Source organism: Panicum virgatum, chromosome 4N (assembly GCF_016808335.1).
Source record: "Panicum virgatum strain AP13 chromosome 4N, P.virgatum_v5, whole genome shotgun sequence".
Classification (NCBI taxonomy): domain Eukaryota; kingdom Viridiplantae; phylum Streptophyta; class Magnoliopsida; order Poales; family Poaceae; genus Panicum; species Panicum virgatum.
In genome coordinates, this window is record NC_053148.1 from 39,263,335 (window position 1) to 39,285,144 (window position 21,810).

Sequence of the window (21,810 nt, forward strand, 5' to 3'; positions counted from 1 at the left end):
TGTGGAGGGAAGGGTTTTGACGTTTGGTGCATGGGACCGTGTACCACATGTGCGAGAGACAAAGACAAACATGCTTTCTCTGTACATGGAAATTGCCGCCACTAGAGGGAAACAGGTAATTGGTGAAAGCAGGAGACAGGCTTACGGCCCAAGTAGAGGAGTGCAAAAGGTGGATTTTTTATATCGAGACCTGAACTCTGAATGTTTCCACAGACAAGGGCAATGAATTCTACCGTTAATGTGACTTCAAACGGTGGGAGCAATAGTATCATGTCGCAATTATGGAAGTACACAGTTATTCCATGGCAAAACAAATCATGATTCCCGTTTAATTTCAAGTTCCAAAGATATGCATCAAAATTTCACTAAGGTCACTTTAGGCTTACTCCAACCGAGTAGGCAAAAAACTGAGACCCATTTTGCTGTATAGGTCTCGCGGCCAGGAGATGGGCGACGGGCACCTGGGTAGGCAAAAACCCGAGCAGGTAAAAAGCGTAGTGGGCAGGTCGTACAGTGACCCGTGCGGGAGAGGGATGACCCATTTCTGCGTCTCCAGTACCCCTCAGCCTAAAATGCGTATCGCGTTTACCTATTCGGTTGGAGAGAGATAGGTCCTGCTACAGTGCACTTCCAGCACCTTTTTTTGGTTTGGGTACCCTGCTGCCTACTCGGTTGGAGTAAGCCTTAGTTAGCCTAAAAACCCAACAAGGGTGCATACACATAAGTAACATGAGATGCAAGGTTTTGTTGGCAGTACCATTCAAATACATTTCCAACCCTACTAAACAAAAGGCTTACATGAATTAAAAGGATATAAATCCATTTTTAATGCTACTTTTTGTTTGATCCCCCTAATTTCATCTCCCCAGTTGAGTTTCTCTCCCCAAGCTGTCTTATTCATAGCTCGAATAAACTTGGCATCCCTAGCAGGATCAAAATAGATGTAGTCCTCTACAAATATGCCCACTGCAAGCTATTAGCTCCCCATGACTGATAATTCGCGAGTTGGTGAGAGTATGTCTTCCTGTAGCCATCTTCTCAAAATCCATGACACCTCCAGAGTAACTCTGAACTGGATGCACAATTCTAGTACCTTCAAACTCGCAGTAACAGCAACGGACTTTTTGGAAGGGAAAAAACACAAAGGAAAAAAATCAGATTCATCAACATAGAAGCATAAGTAACTAAATTTATGGTTATCTTTTAAAAATGGCACGAATATTAAGATGTATCCAGTGTAGAGATAACTTACCATTTGTTGAAAGATTTGATACAGGCTGGCAAAACGACCAATGATGTTCACTATCATCATCATTACTGACTTGGGCAAAAAATAATGTAAGACATGTTTTATCTTTTGGACTCGCCCAAAAATTAACATGTGAATAAGGGTATTTAAAGTCTCTAAAACTTTTACTGCCCACACTTTCATTCAAAGTGCAAATGAAACGAAGTTCATACTGTCCTTGCAGTCACAAATGTCAAAAATAAGTTACTGAGATTATCATGGAAAGACAGTTCTTACATGACTGGAGGTGGCACTCAAACTAAGTTCTTACATAAAAAAGACAGTTCTTAAAGCTACTGAGATCATCATGGAGTCGGCAGTTAGGCCATCCCACACTAGTCATAGTTTCCACTACTACAGATCGGGCCATTTGTCCCGGTTCCAAAGGGCTATTTGTCCCGGTTTTGGAACCGGGATTCGGCCGCCGGGACAAAAGCCCCCAGGGCTTTTGTCCCGGGTGGTAGAACCGGGACAAAATGTCCCTCGCGCTAAAAAAATCTTTGCGCCCTGTGGGATTGGAACCCAAGACATATTGCCTAGCGCATGGCTTTCTTGCCAACTCACCTAAGTAGTACATGTGACTCAGTAAAGAATAACTCCGTTTTGAACTATCACGTGGAGGGGCCTTTTGTCCGGGTTGGTAACACCAACCGGGACAAAAGGGTCCTTTTTGTCCGGGTTGGTACCACCAACCGGGATAAAAGGGTCACCCTTTTGTCCGGGTTGGTGTTACCAACCGGGATAAAAGGGTTGGACCTTTTGTCCCGGGTGGAGCCACCAACCGGGACAAAAGGGGGGCCTTTTGTCCGGGTTGGTGGCTCCACCCGGGACAAAAGGCCCATGTCCCCCCGCTGGCCCGGCTAGCCTTTGGACCCGGGACAAAAGCCACCTTTTGTCCCGGGCCCAAAGGTAACCGGGACAAATGACCTGGAACAAAGGCCTATTCTGTAGTAGTGTTCCATAAGCTCCACATCATCAAGAAACTAGTGCTAGACACTACCTCCCTAATGCAAACACTACTATCTCTCATTTTTTCTTGGATATTGTGTAGAAGCCATGTCTCATGCAAGACCTAGGTTCCTTCTCTTTCTTCATTATCACTTGCCACATCATATTTTATCCTAGGTGGTAGCTCATTTAATTCTATGGACACCATCCTAGTCATTAGGTTGGGGATGGCCTTAAAGCAGCTAATCAAGGTGTTCATGGATGAAATCTGAAGGGCCAGAGATGGACGGGGTGTTATTGTCTTAATCCAGGATGAAATCCATATTTTTTCAGAGATGGTGGAAGTCACTTTGAATCAGGAAGCTGCTCATGGAAGTGATCGCTCCAATCAGAAAGGAAGATTACTCAAGCAACCAGTAGAAGTTTTTGTAGAAGTTGAGAACATGATATACGTGTGGAGGAATGTGCAAGTGAAAATCAAAGAGAGGCAATCCATCAAAGAAATTTCAAAGGAAGTGGTCGAGTTGAGGGAGAGCCAAGCTATAATTAAAATTCATATGGCGAGGCCTGTGATGGATACCTGGGCCAGCCCGAGCAATAGATAACTTCAATTCCCATGAGAGAAGAAAAAAGGGATGCATAACTGAACCTGGAATGTACTTCCAAAAACACCCCTTTCTAGTTTTGTAATCTATAGATATTTGATAGTAATAATTAGTTCAAGCTCCCCTAGAATGTAAAATAGTCCTCAATAATACTCCTAATGTTATTGAATATATATAAGCCAAAAAAACTGCCCGGTGAACTTTAACAACAGCATCTAACCCTAAGAAGGCAATAATCTTGTGGGGGTTGACTAAGGATGATCATATACCAGCTCAAAAAGTTGACCCAAATGGTTAACCCCTGGTGGTAAGGAATTAAGGGAGCCAATGAAGAAATGTATAACCTCTTGGAATATTGGAGAGTTGGGAAGTGCAGGAAGAATAGATAGTTCAGAATTATCAGGTTGATTGCATCTTCCTGTTCTCAGACAGAGAGCTGAATAGTTTGTAAGGAAATTGTGGAGGTGCTGCAGGATAAACATGTTGAGTTTACTTAGGGTCAGCTACTTAAATATAAAATTATCCAAGCAAAACAGAAGAAAAATTTTATTGTTTGTACTCCAATATCCTAGAAATCATAAGATTCTTTTTCTTGAAAATGTATGAGAGCTGTATATCTTTATATATTAAGATGAAAAAGGGTGAAGAACCCTTACAGCACACACAGGAATCATAAAATTGATGGGTCGGTCGTTTGTTATGGGTGAACTGATTGCCTAAAACGTATGGCATGCCTGTACTCTTTTGCACTTTATCCTCTCTTAATGAAATGAAATACAGCTCTTCTCGCCTTTGAGGATAAAAAGGTTGATGGTTTGAACTAATAACTGGTTATTAAATTGAGGGGTGCGAATTAAATAGTGTCGTTTACGTAAAAAAAGTATCACGGAGCAGGTGAAAGCATCTAGGCCCCTAATTCGAGTTTTGGTAATTAATGACAACTGTTTGTGGATTAACGATTTCATTTGAGATGATGAGTATAGGTTGATCCACGGATGAAAGAGATTGGTTGTGAACGTATGGAGTTTTGGAGATGATGAGCAAAGCTCGGGCTCAAGGCAAAGGTATAAAATATGGCTTTTGCATTTTACCGGTCACAAGGCGTTTAGTGGATGAAAAGTGACCGGATTTGTTGGATAGATAGCCGTACTATCAAGAGGGGTTGTGTACTCATGTTTGACGGGTCTTTAGTGCCATTTTTCTCAAAATATCTAGAGATAGTAATAGCATGACATAGGGCTTTTCCTTTGTTTCTAATTAAATTTCTCTAGTGTTGTTGGCTTTAGATTTTAAACCGCCTATTCACCCCCCCTCTAGTCGGTGTTCTTGATCCTACAAGTGGTACCAGAGCTAAGTACTCCATTAATTGCGGATTTAACCATCTTGGAGTAGAACAATGACTAGTGATCATGGGATTCATGTTGGGAAGCCACCGTTCTTTGATGGGAACAATTATGATTATTGGAAGACTAGGATGTCGGCTCATCTCAAAGCCATGAGTAGAAAGCTATGGAGAGTAGTAAGTGATGGATATGTCATTTTGGACCCAAAGAGTTTGACACCCCTAGATGAGGAAAATGAGACACTAAATGATCAAGGGGTTAATGTGCTCTTTAGTGCTCTTGATGTGAATGAATTTAATAGAGTCAAGAGCCTCACAAATGCAAATGACATATGGAAGAAGCTCATGGAAATTCATGAGGGCACATCAACTGTGAAGGAGGCCAAGTTATATTTGCTCAAAGGGAATTTTAGTGAATTCACCATGAAGAAGGATGAGAGTATTGCCGAGATATTCAACCGGCTAAATGACATTGTGAATGACCTCAAGGGACTTGGATTTGAGGTACCGGATGGGGATTTCAACCACAAGTTTCTTAGATGTCTTCCAGAAAGATATGACACAATTGTGACCTTACTTGTAAGGTCAAATGTGAAGACCGCAACTCCCACACAAATATTGGGAGAAATTCTCACCCATGACATGTTCAAGAAATCTCAAGATGAAGCTCATGGTGGAGAAATTGATGTGAAAAAGAAAAGTGTGGCATTCAAAGCTCAAAATAGCAAAAATGAAGAAGAAAATGGGTGCCAAGAAGAAGAATTGGATGAGGAGATGGCTCTCTTTGTCAAGAGATTCAATAGAATGATGAGCAAGAAGAACTTTGGCAAGAGAGGTCAATCATCAAGAAAAAATCCTTTTGTGGACAAGACTTGCTTCAATTGTGGTGAAGTAGGTCATATCATTGTAAATTGTCCAAACAAGAAAAAGGACAAGAAGAATGATGAAAAGAAGAAGAAGAAGTTCATCAAGAAGAAAAAGAATGGCCAAGCATATTTTGTTGAATGGGATTCCGATGCAAGCTCCGATGATGATGATGATGATGATAATGACAAGCCATCCAAGGGAGTTGCCGGGATCGCCATCAAGGAGGCTCCATCACTCTTCTCTACACCACATTGTCTTATGGCAAAAGGTGGTGCAAAGGTACAACAAGATGGTGAACTTGATGAACTTTCATATGATGATCTTGTTGAAATGCTTAATGATGCCGATGAATTCATGACAAAGGAAAAGGCTAAGTTGAGGGACTTGAAGTTGAAGTTTACTTCTCTTCAAGATTCCTATGAGGAGCTAAAGACTTCTCATGAGAATCTCAAAGAAACTCATGAGAAGCTTGAGGAAGCTCACAATACCTTGCTTAGTCATGAAAGAAAAGCAACATTGAGCATTGGTGTTAGTTGTGATTTAATTGATGATAAATCTTGTGGCTCTAGCTCTACTAGTTCTTTGTGCACCAAAATTAATAACTCATCATGCAATGAATCTCTCATTATGGAAAATGATTTGTTAAAGAAAGAGGTTACTTGCTTGACTAATGATTTGAGAAAATGCTATGATAGTAGAGCAAAGTTTAATCATTGTTGGGCAAGCCAAAAGTTCACCTTGAACAAGCAAGGATTTGGATATATTCCTAAGAAAGGGAAGAAGGCTTTTGTGCAAACTAAAACTACCTTTGTGAAGGGTAGTGGCAAGCCATATTGTGAAAAATGCAAGAAGGTTGGCCATGTTGAGAAGAATTGCATCAACAAGAAAGTCATATCCTTTGATTCAAGTTACATGCTTATGAAAAATTCAAATGGCAATGTTAGTGCAAAATTTGTTGGGATACCTATAAATGGTGCTAAAAAGAATGCCATTTGGGTGCCAAAAGTCTTGGTCACTAATGTGGTCACTAACATTCAAGGACCCAAGAAAGTTTGGGTACCTAAAAGAGTTACTTCCTCTTTATAGGTGAATTACAAGTCCGGAGGAAGACATTGGGTGCTTGATAGTGGATGCACTCAACACATGACCGGAGATTAAATGATGTTTTCCTCTCTAGATGAGAATGTGGGTGGCTATAGTGACATCATCTTTGGTGACAATAGCCGGGGCAAAGTCAAAGGAGTTGGTACAATTCCTATCTCAAGCAATCATTCTCTTTCAAATGTTTTGTTGGTTGATTCTCTCAAGTTTAATCTCTTAGCGGTCACTCAACTTTGTGATTTTGGATATAAGTGTAGTTTCACTAAAGATGATGTTGTGGTGACTAGCTTGGATGGAAAAGATCACATCTTTACGGGATTTAGACATGAGGATGTATATCTTGTGGATTTTGCTACTAAAGAGGCAAATTTGTCCACTTGCTTATTCACTCAATCTTCTTTGGGTTGGTTATGGCATAGAAGGCTTGGTCATGTTGGCATGAAGCAACTCAACCGACTTTTGAAGCATGATTTAGTAGTTGGCTTGAAGAATGTGAAGTTTGATAAAGATAAGCTTTGTAGTTCATGTCAAGCCGGAAAGCAAGTTGCAAATACTCATCCCACTAAGAGTGTCATGTCAACCGAGAGACCATTGGAATTATTGCATATGGATTTATTTGGTCCTACAACATATAGAAGTATTGGTGGAAATTGCTATTGTCTTGTGGTAGTGGATGATTACTCAAGATATACATGGGTTTTCTTTCTTCATGACAAGGCCGATACATATGACACATTCAAGAAATTCTTTACAAGGGCCGAAAATGAATTTGAGCTCAAGGTGAAGAAAGTGAGGAGTGACAATGGAAGTGAGTTTAGAAACACAAGAGTTGAGGAATAGTGTGATGAGAAAGGAATCAAGCATGAATTCTCAACCAAGTACACTCCGGAACAAAATGGTCTTGTTGAGAGGAAAAATAGAACCTTGATTGATATGGCAAGATCAATGCTCTCCGAGTATAATGTTTCGGATAGCTTTTGGGCCGAAGCAATCAACACGGCTTGTCATGCCTCTAATAGATTGTATTGTCATAGATTTCATAACAAGACCCCATATGAGTTGCTCATTGGAAGGAAGCCAAATATATCATATTTTAGAGTGTTTGGTTGCAAATGCTATATTCTCAAGAAGGGAACTCGGTTATCAAAGTTTCAAAGCAAATGTGATGAGGGTTTTCTTCTTGGATATTCATCTAATAGCAAGGCTTATCGGGTCTACAACAAAACTCATGGCATTGTTGAAGAAGCATATGATGTTGAGTTTGATGAAACCAATGGTTCTCATAATGAACAAGAAAATCTTGATGATGTGAGAAGTGTTGATTTGAGAAATGCAATGAAAAATATGTCAATTGGTGATGTTAGACCAAGAGAAGAAGATGAAGATGAAGATGGTCCTTCTATCTCTATTAGAGTTAATCCTTCAACTTCTATCTCAAATAATCAAGCACAACAAATTGTACAAGATTCAAGTAATGATGATTCTCAAGTACAAGATCAAATTGGTTCATCTAGTGCACCTTCTTCATCAACTCAAGAACCCATTGTTCCTCAAAGAATTCATCATGTTCTTGCAAAGGATCATCCGGTGGATCAAATCATGGGTGATATTAGTAAGGGTGTCCAAACTCGATCTCGCATTGCTTCATTTTGTGAACATTATTCTTTTGTATCTTTTGTTGAACCTAACCGTGTAGATGAAGCATTGAGAGATCCGGATTGGGTGAATGCTATGCATGAAGAATTAAATAATTTCACCCGGAATCAAGTTTGGGATTTAGTTGAGAGGCCCAAGAATTATAATGTTATTGGCACTAAATGGGTTTTTAGAAAAAAGCAAAATGAAGATGGAATGGTTGTGAGAAACAAGGCAAGATTGGTAGCTCAAGGCTTCACTCAAGTCGAAGGTTTGGATTTCGGTGAAACTTTTGCTCCCGTTGCTAGATTAGAAGCTATTAGAATTTTATTAGCTTATGCTTGCTCTCACAACATTAAACTTTTTCAAATGGATGTGAAAAGTGCTTTCTTGAATGGCAAGATTAGTGAACTTGTTTTTGTTGAGCAACCTCCCGGTTTTGAAGATCCCAAGAAACCAAATCATGTATACAAGCTCTCTAAAGCTCTTTATGGTCTTAAGCAAGCTCCACGAGCTTGGTATGAAAGATTGAGGGATTTTCTTATTTCTAAGGGCTTCAAAATTGGTAAGGTTGATACTACTTTGTTCACTAAAGATATTGGTAAAGATTTATTTGTTTGTCAAATTTATGTTGATGATATTATCTTTGGTTCAACTAACCCAAGCTTTTGTGAGGAATTTGGTGAAATGATGTCTAGGGAATTTGAGATGTCCATGATTGGTGAATTGAGTTTCTTTCTTGGACTTCAAATCAAGCAACTCAAGGAAGGCATCTTTGTGTGTCAATCAAAATATGTGAAGGATATCTTGAAGAAATTTGGTATGGAAGATGCAAAACCAATCAAGACTCCTATGGCCATAAATGGACATCTCGACCTAGATGAGGGAGGTAACCCGGTTGACCAAAAGCTTTACCGTTCTATGATTGGTAGTTTGCTTTATTTGACCGCATCTAGGCCCGACATCATGTTTAGTGTTTGCATGTGTGCACGATTTCAAGCCGCACCTAGAGAATGTCATTTGACCGCCGTCAAAAGGATCTTGAGATACTTGAAATATTCTCCTAATATTGGTTTGTGGTATCCCAAGGGTGCTCATTTTGATTTGGTTGGATTCTCGGATTCGGATTATGCGGGGTGCAAGGTTGATAGGAAAAGCACCTCCGGTGGTTGTCAATTTCTTGGAAGATCTCTTGTATCATGGTCATCAAAGAAGCAAAATTCCGTGGCTCTTTCAACCCTCCTCTAGTCGGTGTTCTTGATCCTACAGCAGGGCATAAATTATACCAAGGTAAAACTTGACGGATCAAAAGTGAACTTACCTACCTACTTAGCAGAAAGCAGAAAAAAGAACTAACCTTAGTTTGCTCACAATTCAGCAATGCAGTTTCAACCTTTTTGCGGACAAAGTTCTGTTGAGAGAAGAATTTTTCTTTGTAGCTTGAGACCATTTCCAGGGCATCTTTTGTTAACTCATCAGTTAGCTCCAACGATTTAGAAGGATGACTCCTTGAAGATGACAACAATGTCGAGAGGTGAAGAATCTTGCCGGAAGAGAGTGTCTGTGTACTCAACAATTTCCTGATAGCAGACTCCACCATAGGTAGCGATTCCATCACAAAATGTACATACGCCTCAATTTGAGGATGAGATGATGCATCTGCTGCAGCTTTGTATGCAGTGGCATCCCAACTAGATGTATCATATCCATCTTTTCCTGCCATCTGAATTGCTTGAGAAGGTTCTAGGTTACTCTTGAGCAAATAAATCATGGCATCATGTTCCGAGATTCCAGAGATGCAGGCACGCAACAGGTTGATGAGTCCATCCAAGGACTGAGACTGAACACGTATAAGAATCCGAGTGCAAATCATGTCAAGCTCGAGTGCTCCTGGTGCAGGAAAAATGGTATCACACCAGACAGTGTTAACAATGATGTTGAAGAATGTATTGAATGGACCATAGCAATAACCAGCCTTGAGGAACCCATGGTGGTAAATGTAACACCCCTCAATTAGGAGTGCTAAACAAAATTTGAAGATTCAAATTTGGTAAAAAAAATTATCAAGTCACGTGTAGCTCTCTCCTCCCCGTGCGTGCTCACCGTGGCCAAATTGGCCACGGCGCCACTCGCGCACGCCACGACGCCGGTCGCACGAAGCTTCTCCCGTGCTCCACTTCTCCTCTCGCTGCCACAACGCGCCGTGCTGCTCTGCTCTGCTTCGCTCTCGCGCACGTACCGGCCGAGCCTGCCTGCGCCATAGCGGCGTCGCCGCCCGTCATGGCCGTGGCCACCCCTCCACGCCAAGCCGCCGTTCGAGCCAGCGCCGACTCCCACCAACCCCCAAATCCGCTTGCTCTCGTCCCAACGAAGCTCCCGGGCCCGGCCATCACCTCCACGCCTCGCCGGAACGCCGCCACAGCGGCACAGTACCGCTGCCGGCCGCCGCCCGCCGTGGAACCGCCGCCACGGACCACATCCTCACGCTCCAAGGCCACCTACAGGTCCGCGCCGATCTCCTCTCGCTCCTTCACCCCTCCCTCGCCGCCAGCAAGCCCTCCCATGGCCGGAATCGCCGTTCCCCCTTTCTCCCCTGCTCTGTTTCGCGACCAGGGACCTCGGGTAAGAATTGAAACAAGTTCAGGGGGTTATTTGCATAGTTATAGACTCAAATGAATAGTGTTGCGAAGGGTTGTTTTGCAATAATTGGCTGAAACTTTGAAAAATCATAGTAAATCATAGAAAAATTAGAAAAATGCAAACTAAAATTTGTTGGATTCCTTGTCCTAATATCTACAACTTTCCTTACGGGTTGATCTTCAGTTTCTAAATAGTTTTTGCTCTAGTTTAAATGTTAGTTTAAGTGGTTGCAAGTTTTGAAAATGCATAGTAAATAGTAGAAAAAATGGTAAAAATATAAAACCAGTTGGATTAGCTTTTATTTGGCATGTAGAACTTAGGAAAAATATTTAACCTGCTATTTGTTTAATGTTTTCATGATGTATTGATTTAATCATGGTTAATGCTTGTTTACGCTTGTCTATTTAATATCTGCAGTTTTGGATGTTCAAAAATTATGAAATTTATGCAGTAGCTTACTCTTTGCATGTTTAGTTCACTATAAAAATTTCAGAACCAGAAGCTATGTGCATGTTTGTAAATCTATTTTTGTTCTGTTTATTTTGCTAGGGCTAAATTAAATATTTTCTGTTGTCAATAAATGTTGGGAAAATATTGTTGCATGATTTATCAATAGCTCATCATGCTGGTAAATTTTGGTTGCTAGATCATGTCCTCAATTTAAGTTTTTGCATTTGTTTAGTTTCTAGTTATATCTTTCACTTTCCAAAAGTATTGCTAAGCCATTCTTTTCTGCATGGTTTGATACCTCAAGTATGTCATTTTTGGGTGAATCATGTTAAATTTTGTTGGCTAGAAGGTTTGGCTAATTTCCTGAATGGTGGATGCTTGCAGTGGTTTAATTTAAGTTAATTTGTGTGGCATGCTTGATGTGCTTGTTATCTTCTATGAGATGCTTGAGTGATGGTTAAGTTAAATAGCTCTAGGTGCTTATGCTAGTATGTTGTGCTTTTATGAATGCCTTGTGTGTTGCACTTCCATGCATTCATACATATGCATTATCGCATCTCATTTAGGTAGGATAGATGAACCGTATGAAGGACGTGCTACTGGAGCCGAACCCGAAGACGATGTTGGTGGACATATCCCGAAGACGGATGGATGGAACCCGATGTGCATGACCAAAGGAAGATGCTCGCCAAGCGAGTATCATCTAACTAACACTGACTTAGTGTTAATCCCAGGCAAGCCCCGGTGCACATCCTATTATTTGAAATTATGACACATATATATATGTATTTATTACTTATGCATTACGTTTCAGGAGTTGATTGGAACCCTAGTTGCATGATCCCTAGGTTTCCCTGAATTATACTAGGATGTATAGGACGATAGAAATGCTATGCTTAATACTTCTCGATAGAAGTCGAGTGACTTTTTGCACTCGCGAGATATAGGATACTTAGAAGTCGAGTAATTTCTGGTTACTCGCGAGATATAGGTTATATACTTATATACAGTACCTGAGTTGTTGAAATTGACATGGAAATATGAGACCGGGCGGGGAATGATGATGATGTATAGGTATGGCAGCAGGACAGGGTTCCTGGGTGTCTTAGCCTCATCCGAGTCGATTGAGGACCGTACCGTTGTTGGCCCTGCTGATCATGTTTGAATTGTACTAACTGCATGCCGGAAGTAGGAGGTAGTCGAAACCGGTAAGCCTAGTACTGCATTGTTTCGAAAGTACAGAACTTCTACCCACCCCTTAAGGCAGTCGAGTGGCCGCGGAGAATTGGGATGCATATGTTTACTTTTGGTGGTCTCTCGTAGGGCTCGGTTGACTATATGTAGGTGGGGTGGTTCTGTAGTTCGAGACGGGGAGGGGAATGGTTGGTTCGTATTGTCCGACGGGGCAAATACGTGCCGTGTTGGTTAGGTCCACCTTGCAAGATTAAATCGGATCTATTCGCCGTCAGTCGCTCTCGGACATGAGCACCTTGATCTCCGAGTCACATCGTAGTAAGAACATGGAAGGGAATGAAATGATCAATATGATTGTGCCTAATCAATTGTTTTTCCACACTGATTGGTGAAGAAATGCAAACCGTAGAAAATAGGTACTCATTCCTAATTTTGAGCTAAAATATTGAAAGTAATGACTCACTCTCAATTGCTTTTCCACAAAACAACCCATAGCCAGAAAGCTTTGCATGTCTAGATATGTGGGCTAAGTATACCTAAAAGTCGGGTAAGTCTTGCTGAGTATTAGTATACTCAGAGTTTGTTGTTTACCCTGTTTCAGATATAGAAGCTAACCAGGATTCGCATCAGTGGGCTCGATGTGATGTCCTCACGTGTTTATAGTTATGGTTTTGTTTTATTGGTTCTCAATCAAATTTCCTTCTCTCAGGTCATATTCTCTTCCGCTGCTGTCATTTATTTTATGTAAATTCTAAATTTAAAGTTGTTTTGTAAATATTTATGTTATTATTTATTTTTGTGAAATTATATTATGCTGGTACCGTCTGTGCTCGCCGTCGCGCGAGACTTCTGGTGTGTTTCGATCGGCCTGTGGGTTGAAAACAGGCTGTCAGATTACACTTAATTAAGCTAATGCGTCTGATACGTTCAAATGATGGCCATTACGCAGGAGGTTACACAGCATGGATCCTATCACGAAGAACGGATCGGATTGATTGCGTCAACGCAGGAGGGACCTTCATGTCATATTGATGAAACCGAATACCAGCTAGATGCATCGGAATGGTCTGTTTGTTTGGTTTTGGTGTCTCTTCCCACAATTTGGACAGCCTGATCACATCTTCAATAGAGTAGTAGCGGCGGTGGCGGCGAGAGCTATCTGGGGGCACAATGTGGGTGAGGTGAGACACAAGCGCTGACGAGCCGGTGAGGAACGCGTCAACATTGGGTAGCTTTGCTGACAATGCAGCACATTTGAGAGCAGTCTTGACAGCATGTGAGTGGATGCGGAATCTGAACTTGCGCCTGTGGCAGCGGTCTAGCTCGATGAGGCGGACTGCGATGAGAAGATCGGCCCGGGACAGGCGGAGGTAACGCAGCGCATCCCAAGTGGGGAGGTAGCGAAAATACGATGTCAGGAAGGTGACCAGGCCCTCCAGCGAGTGCTCCGCGATGGTCCGTGCCTGCGGAGAGGATGGGGCGTCGCCGGCGACGATCTTGGAGAGTATCTCCTCCCTCGCTCTTGCGTCCCACGAGTCCTTCGTCATCCGCTTCCGCTTCCTGATCCTGGCGCCGTCGGGCTCGGGCGGCGCGGGCTCCCCACGCGCGGGCTCGGCGTCCTTGCCGGGGACGAAGGAGAGGGTGTTAGTGATGATGTTGGTGACGGGGTAGCCGAAGCCGAAGCAGACGCCGGCTTTGAGTAGGCGTGGAGCAAGTGCCGGCATGCGCTCCAGCGGCAGCGCATTGAGCGCCTCATCGTAGTAGCCGTACATGAATCCCAGAATCAAGCTTCTGTTGCGAGCCATGCCCGCCCGCGAACCGTCGGAAAGGTTCAAGCCAGGGCTCGCGCTGGCGCCAGCGCCGGCGCCGGCTCCGTCGCCGTCGCCGTCGCCCCCGCCGCGCCGCCGTCGGCCGGCCATGATCGGGGATTGGGGTTAGGGTTGGCGTCAATCGCACGAGGGGTGGGGGGAGATGATTGATGTTTCTTTTCCTGTTTCTTTTTTCGATTTGTGATGTACCTGTTTAGTTCTAAAAATTTTCCTACACTACTCATCATATCGAATCTTCGGCAATCTACATAGAGCATTAAATATATTTGAAAAAAATAACTAATTACACTATTTAACTGAGATGAATCTTTTAAACTAATTATTTTATAATTAAATATTAATTATCAAATAACAACAAAATGTGCTACAGTATTAAGCTCAATTTTTTCCGAACTAAACACAGCCTTAGTGGTGGATTTTCGATTTGTCAGTTGCACGAGGGGTTAGGGTTTTCCTTCCCCTTCCTTCCGGGATTTGTGATCTTTTTTTTTGACACAAAGGGGATTTGTGATCTTAGTGGTGGATTTTGATAATATGTGCGCAGGCTTGAAAGCATTATGATGATTGTTGCCTTTAAGGATGGAAACGGATCGGATTCGTATGGAATCGGATTTGGATAGTACCTTTTACCACATTGTAAATCAAATACGGATACGAATTCGGATATTCTCGGATACGAATGCAAAACGGATGCCCTGGATTCGAATTTGAATTCAGATATTGACTTGATATATGAGCTAACATTTAGTTAATTTATTTATTAGTAGTTTTAGATTATAAAATCATGATATATGTACAAACTAAAGTATAATAATATAATAACGATATCTAGTTAAAAATAATCTATTTATCGTTAATAAATAAATACATAAAAATAAAATTAGAACTAAAAATATATTGCACTAAATATATAAATAATTTTATTATATATAAATAAAAATATAGAAGTAATTTCGAGATAAAATAAGAATATTTAAAAGTAAATTTAATCTTTTATATTATATATTTATTATAAAATTAGTAATATGGGTGGTAAGAAATAAAAATAATTTTTTAAATAGTTTTTGAATGAAAATAGATACAAATAGTGTCGGATATTGTCGAATACGAATATGAAATCGGATAGAGAAAATCAATAAAAATCAAATTTGGATGTATCCACTTTACTACTACATTAAATTCGAATACGGATACGGATACCGATATTGATGTTTAAAAGGATATAGATATCGAATAATTCGAATATCTGCTATCCGTTTCCCATTCTTAGTTGCCTGGAACACTTGCTCGAACGTGCAGTAGATGGAGGCTTTTGCAAATTCGCATCATTATTTCTCTGCTACCGATGGAATAGATGTTTTGTATCACGAAACCTTCTTTCTGCGAGAAGGTTGTCAACTGTCTTGACCTTAGAGTGAACATATCTTTTTTTTTTTGAAGAAATGAGTAGGTATCATCTTTTCTAGTAGATAGTATTTGGATACCTCCCACTACTACAATTCTGAATTTTGCGATGCACTTAAAAAAGCCTCTGAGGCGTGCACAAAAAATGAACGCCTCTGTTAAAGCCCAGCATTAACAGAGGCGTTCATATTTTATTAACTGAGGCGGTTCCGAAAAACGCCTCAAAAAATCAATTAACAGAGGCGGTCAAACATAACACGAACGCCTCTGTTAATACTTCTATTAACAGAGGCAGTCAAACATAACACGATCATCTCTGTTAATGGGCCGGCCCAATCGAAGTCCATTTGAGCCCGATTGCTGAAAGAAGTATATAAAAAACCCAAAATCCCTCAAACCCTAACTCTCTCTTTCTCTCTCTTCCTCTTCTCTCTCCCTTCTCCCTCTCCCGACGCCGCAGTCTCTGCGCCGCCCCCGCCTAGACGTCGCCCCTCGCCGTCCCCTCCCCTCCCCTCACCGCCCCCGCCTGGACGCCGCCCCGCGCCGTCCCCTCCCCTCCCCACGCCGCCCCCGCCTGGACGTCGCCCCCTACCGTCCCCTCTCCTCCCCGCGCCGCCCCCGCCCCGGATCTGGCGAGCAGTGGCCGGATCCGCTCGGGCCGGCGGCGGCGCCTCGGATCCGCCCGGGCCGGCAGCGGCACCTCGGATCCGCCCGGGCCGGCCGATCACGGCGGGCATCGGCGGCGGAAGCAGCGCAGATGGTGTGCGGCGGCGGCGGCGGAGCGGAGGGGCGGCGGGGCCGCTTGCGGCGGTGCGGCAGGCGGCCGCGGTCGCGGGCATGGCGGCTCGGCTGTGCGCTGCGGCAGCCCCCGGAGGGCCGCGGCCGGCGGCGAGCGACGGCACAGCAGGCGGCCGACCGGCCGCTCAGATGGGCTCGCCGAGCCTAGATGGGCTTGGCGAGCTTGCCTATTTTTTATTTTTATTTTGATTAACAAAGCGTGCAAAGAAACACCTCTGAAAATGCTCTATTAGCACTGACTTTAGCTCTGAGGCGTTTCTAAAAAATGCCTCTAAAAATAAAAAATGCACGGCTCTGAAAATAAAAAATGTAGTAGTGTCCTGAAAGCAACTCCAAGAACTTCTATATATCCTTAGCTAAATATAGAGTTTTATCAACCCTATAGAAAAATATAGAGCTCCAAAATACAGGGGTAATCCAACAGTGTAGGTATATTTTTCCTCCCCCAACAACCTTCACCGTGTTCAGTTGGTCCAGTATCGGCTGTTTTGGGTTGAATCCAGCGGCTGGCCTCCGGCTGTCCAGCACAGCCGTTCGGAAGGGCCAATCCAGCCGTTCGGCTGGAGGTTTTGGAGCAGCCGCCCCAACGGCTCTCGACGGCCGCACCTCCACTCCCTCTCGCGGTGTATTGGCCAGTGCCTAGGGAGCAGCAGCGGTAGCTGAATAGCTGCAAAAATCAGCCGGCTGCTGGACAGCTGGTTGAGCAGCCCAGACCAGCCGCAAGCAGCTCAAAATGGGCCAACCGAACATGGTGCTTATCTTCACTCATGGCCACCGTTGGCTGCTGCCCGCCATGGCTCCTCTGGTCACCTCCACCGCCACTATGGCTCCGCCGCCGCCATGCGAGCACCCTCCTGCCCCCCCCCCCGATGCTGTGCATATCCGCCGTCGCCGCAGCGCACATCCGTCGCCGCAGCATCACCGTGTGAGCCCGCCGCGAGAGCTCGCCATGCCTCCGAAGCCCCTAGCGCTGCATGCATCCACCGCCGCAATACTGCACAAGCGTCGAGGCCATGTTGGTGCCGTTAGCGGCGGCCGTAGTGGCGGTTGTGCCGCTCCACCTGCCCACGGCCCAGGGCTCCTGCGGTGGCCTCCAGCACAAAAGGAGCTTCCCGCCGACAGTGCCGAGATGCTCAAGGCCGCTGCAAGACACCATATCTGGGGACATGGCGGGATAGTGGGAGCCGCGACGACGGGGGACAGCGGTAGGGCGATGATGATGGGACGTTGGGAGGACGAGGCACGACTATGGGACTGGCAGGACGGTGTGGACATGACGGCGATGGCACAACATGGCTGGAGGCAAGTCCGTAGGAGGGATTGAGCGGGAGCGCAGGAAAGGAGAGAGAGAGAGAGAGAGAGAGAGAGAGAGAGAGAGAGAGTGGGAGGCCGGATGCCGAGTGGGATGAGCTCGGCAAGAATGCCGAGCGAGGGGGCTCGTTTCCGAGTGGGATATGCCAAGCTAGGGGGCTCATTTCCGAGTGGGATTGCGAGCCGAGGAAGATGCCGAGACTCTTGGATGCCGGTTTCTCTGTTTTTTCATTTTTTTTTACCGATCCTAACACAGATAGGGAGCTTCTTGGAGTTGCTCTGAGTCTTGAATTGAGCCCAGCAAAGTGCCCTGCTCCTGAATGGTTTTGATAAATCGGGATTAGAATGGACCAGTTAAGTGGCTCAGATTACCAAAACAAACTAGCTATGATCATTATTGTGACCTGTGTACTTCTGATTTTGCTGGTTATTGCCGCTGTCTACTCTACTCCATCTTATTCATTCTGTGGTGCATTTTGCATGTAGTATGCATTTTGATCTCTTACTATATGTGGATTTTGTATTCTGGATTTACCACCTGGTATCGTTTTTGCTATTGTTAATGTTCCCAATCTCAAAAGACCTGCTTGCTGTGTTCAGTGTTTCCTCTGGCAGGGCAGAATCATGGCTGCAGCAGCAAAAGCCTAGTTAGCATATTTGCAACCGATTCTTTGAAGAGAAAATTATTTCCTTGGCTCTAAAAAGGTTGTGCTTAATTTTTTTTGTCATTTCCCTCTTGAACTTGGCAATTTAGCCCCAAAATAAGTTCGTTTAGTTTGTTGGCCATTCCATCACCTGCCATTAGGTCTACAATCTAATTATATTCAAACATATTAGTTTAGGTTTTTAGCCAAAAAAATAACAACATAAAGAAATTTTTTATGAATTTTTTGGTATTTTTCGAACTAGTAAATAATTCTAGGCATATATAAATTTATTTTCATTTTTTAAATCACAAAAAATTGCAGAAATATGGTAAAACAGTGAAAAATTCACCGGATTCATATTTAAGCATGTTGGATCCAACAAAAAATCACCAACATGCCATTTGGGCTACTGAAAAGTAGACATTGCTATTAATAGATAAATCTATTAATAACAATATCTACAATTTCGGTAGCTCAAATGATATGTTGGTAATTTTTGCTGGATCCAGCATGTTTAGATTTGGCTCCACTGAATATTTCACTATTTTACCATGGTCAATCTTGAGCAAGAATGGCGGGAGAGGAACCCAAATGGTTAATCTTGGCTGAGTTAGTTGAGGACCGTCTCTTTGGTCTTGAGCACTTTTCCGTACAAACCACATGCTTAACAATGAGATGGTAAGCCAAGTAGCATAAGTCGCACCTTTCCTTGAAAGAATTTGGTGCGAGTTGTGATGTGGTGTGAAAGCGGTTCCGGTGCACTTGTCCCTCTCGACCGTTCGCTCATAGCCGGGTATGGGGGTATGTGAACGGTAGAGGCATGAATGAACACTTATCCTTAGCTATGGGTACGATCGTTGATTTTGTTCTCATGTGGGAAAAGTTGTACACCCTACATGGGTTTCTAATCTATTGTAATAGCTGCACTCTCGGTCATTGAGCACGCTCTTTGAGGTTCGCTCCAATGCAGAGTTTCGTGAATGAGTTAATGGAAGATTGAGCTCATGATTTATGATCACTTTACTTATGTAATTGCATTGATGTATGATATAGAGATTATAGATGCTATGTCTTTTTCTCATTATAACTTGATCAATGTTAGATGCTTTTTATGAAAAATTAAATATCATGACATTTCCTTGCTGCTAACCAAATGTATTTTGCTTAAGGTCAGGCAAGTATATACTCATATTGGATAAGTTCTGCAAGTAACTTTTGTACTCGTAGTGCTATCGTTAAGTTGGTGCGGGCGATCCGTAGCCGAAGGCCGTCTTTAGTTACTTCTACCCCGCGGACAAAGATGCGGTTGAGGACTAGATAGCTGGTGGCTATGAGAAAGACACTGTAGCAATTTTTGAAAATATTTTTGCAGAAATAAATGCTTCCAATCTATATAACCTATATAGTTGGTCCCCACTACAAGCCATTAACTTCTATTTCTCTCAACTCACATTGCGCCACATCATCAACAAAATTGTGTCCATTAGATCTTAAGCCCAAGTTTAATCATGACCGTTGATTCATCATTCTAGCTTATGTTTTTTCATATTCTATTGTCCACTCAAAATAAATGCTCACTTTGCTTTAGTTCTCATGTCTTTCTATCTCCTTCCCCTATAGCAAGTGCTCCACTCAATAAATGATCACAAAACCCAAGTAACTTTTCCACCAGCTCACGGCAATCAATATAATCAAGCCTAAAAGTTGCACGTCGATTATTCTGTCACAGATGTATCGTCATGCATGCATGTAGGAAGCAAAGCAACCGAAACAAAACAATATCTTTCTTATATCCTTCCCCTACAGCAAATGCTCCATTCAAAATAAATTGATTGTACCTTTCAAAAAATTTGATTCTCATGTCTTTCTTTCTCCTTCCCCAACATCAAGTGCTCCACTCAAAATAAATGATCACAAAGGCAACAAAATGGGTCGTTGGGGTCGAGTACCATCCTCCTTTCCAGCTCTCTATAAAATGTCTGCATCGCTGGAGGAAGATCGGAAACCATCCACCCCCGAACCATTCTACTCCGCCTCTAATTTCCTCGCGTTGCACCTAGCCATGACAGCACTGACCTAAGAGATGTTAGTGGCTTTTGTGGCCTTCCTCACCTTTCCCATTGTTGTGCTCTTCTTCGGCAGCTATGCCCTTCCTCTGCAGGGGCGGAGACAGGGGTCGGGCAGGGGCTTGGCCCCCCTAATCAAGGTGATTTTACACTATAAATTTTCAAATTTAACAAAAATTATACAAGCTTTTCATGATTAGAAAAATATATCATTTTTTGTTTTCTTAGCAAACTCAATCTAAGTTGTTATTTGTCTTACTACATGCTCTCCATAATGTTTTATTTAAATAATTATTGTATCTTTTATCATAGTTTATCGAAAAGCTCTTTTAAATTCCGTAGCAACGCGCTTGCTTGTATCTTCACCTAGTTGATACTAAACTGTTACACCTCACTTGCTTGTGGATCAGGCGGCGATCAAGCCAAGTCACACTACATCCAACAGGAGGCCTGATGAGAAGCAAACGGGCTCTGACCTCACGCTGTTGATCGGCCTGTGGGAGGACGCGAGCAGCGACGCCGACGGCTCGAGAGCACGATCAGCGAGGAGCTCCCGGCTCCGGCAGACGGTGTTCGCCGTGTCGCCACCGTGAAGGAGGAGGAGAGCAAGCCAGCGCTGAACCTGGATTTGACCATCTCGTCGTCTTGGCTGGCGTGACGCCGGCCGGCCGGCACACTCACGTAACGCTCGTGTACAGTTGTACGGACACATGCAGAGATTGTGTGATCAGGCTTCACAGTAGAGCTAGTAGCAGAGATTGTGGCATGGTAGTCCTGATAGGTCTCTCGGATTTTCGTGCCATCCCCTTCGCCACTCCGATCCGTTCCAGACTTCCAGTATTTTCTTTTTTAAAGATCTGTATAAAGGGTTTGTTCGATTAGGAATTGGGGCTTCAGGGCCGGGGTCTTCAGACGACGATGGGTGAGGAATTTCTTCTTTCTCCTCGGGAGAAGGCGCTGTATACCTGAATTCCTCACCTGTCATCGTCTAAAATGTTCTATTTCCGATCGATCTGTCTAGACTCTTAGAAAGGAGCTCGGATGTTGTTACTACTAGCTATTTCAATAAAAAGGCATAGGACAGCTATATATCTTGAATTTACTATTTTCAGTTGCGGAAGATATCTCCATCCCTAATCTTGCAGCGAGGCCGCTGTGACTGTTCCTATTGTTGAGATTATGGCTGTATCTCATTTAATTTGGGGGTCTGTTTCATTGTTTACTTGAATGCTCAATGAACAACAACAACTGAAATTGTTGGTTTCTGTGTTTTCTACAGAAACTTGCATTTTGTGAACTTTCTGATGTATGATAGAACACAAATGTTGGGGGACAAGATGGACATAAATAAAAAAATTTAGTATGGATGCAAAATATTTATTACCCATATAGCACCTTTAAGAGACTTAGCTGACAAATCTTGAGAACAGGGCCGACTCTAGGGGGGAGGTGCAACCGCCGGGGGGCCCCCGGGGTTAGGGGGTCCAAAATCATATATATAACAAGAAATATTAGTAGACATATTAATCCTTTAATTGAAAGCCCAACAGCCCATTAGGCCAAATCCCAGCCCATGACCATGAGGCCAATACGTGAGGCTGCTCCGATCCGATGCTTGCTAGTTGCCTCGACGCCCGGAAATCCTATACATCTTCCGGAAGATTTTTTTTTCTTCTCCACCTTCT

The 21,810-nt window shown here is 43.2% G+C and overlaps 2 protein-coding genes across 2 annotated transcripts; one reads left to right on the top strand and one right to left on the bottom strand.

The window, feature by feature from the left end:
* Positions 1–690: 690 nt before the first annotated feature.
* On the bottom strand, positions 691–10,068 carry LOC120669387. Its single transcript, XM_039949147.1, has 3 exons — positions 10,026–10,068; positions 9,144–9,808; positions 691–1,120 (listed from the first exon to the last, which is right to left on the bottom strand). Exons 1-3 carry the CDS (start codon positions 10,066–10,068, stop codon positions 977–979), a joined length of 852 nt encoding a protein of 283 aa, XP_039805081.1. The 3' UTR covers positions 691–976.
* Positions 10,069–20,088: 10,020 nt separating this feature from the next.
* Positions 20,089–21,129, top strand: LOC120669544. The gene is made up of 2 exons (XM_039949316.1): positions 20,089–20,265; positions 20,536–21,129. The coding sequence occupies exons 1-2, from the start codon at positions 20,143–20,145 to the stop codon at positions 20,716–20,718; spliced, it is 306 nt and encodes a 101-aa protein (XP_039805250.1). The 5' UTR covers positions 20,089–20,142; the 3' UTR covers positions 20,719–21,129.
* Positions 21,130–21,810: the final 681 nt, after the last annotated feature.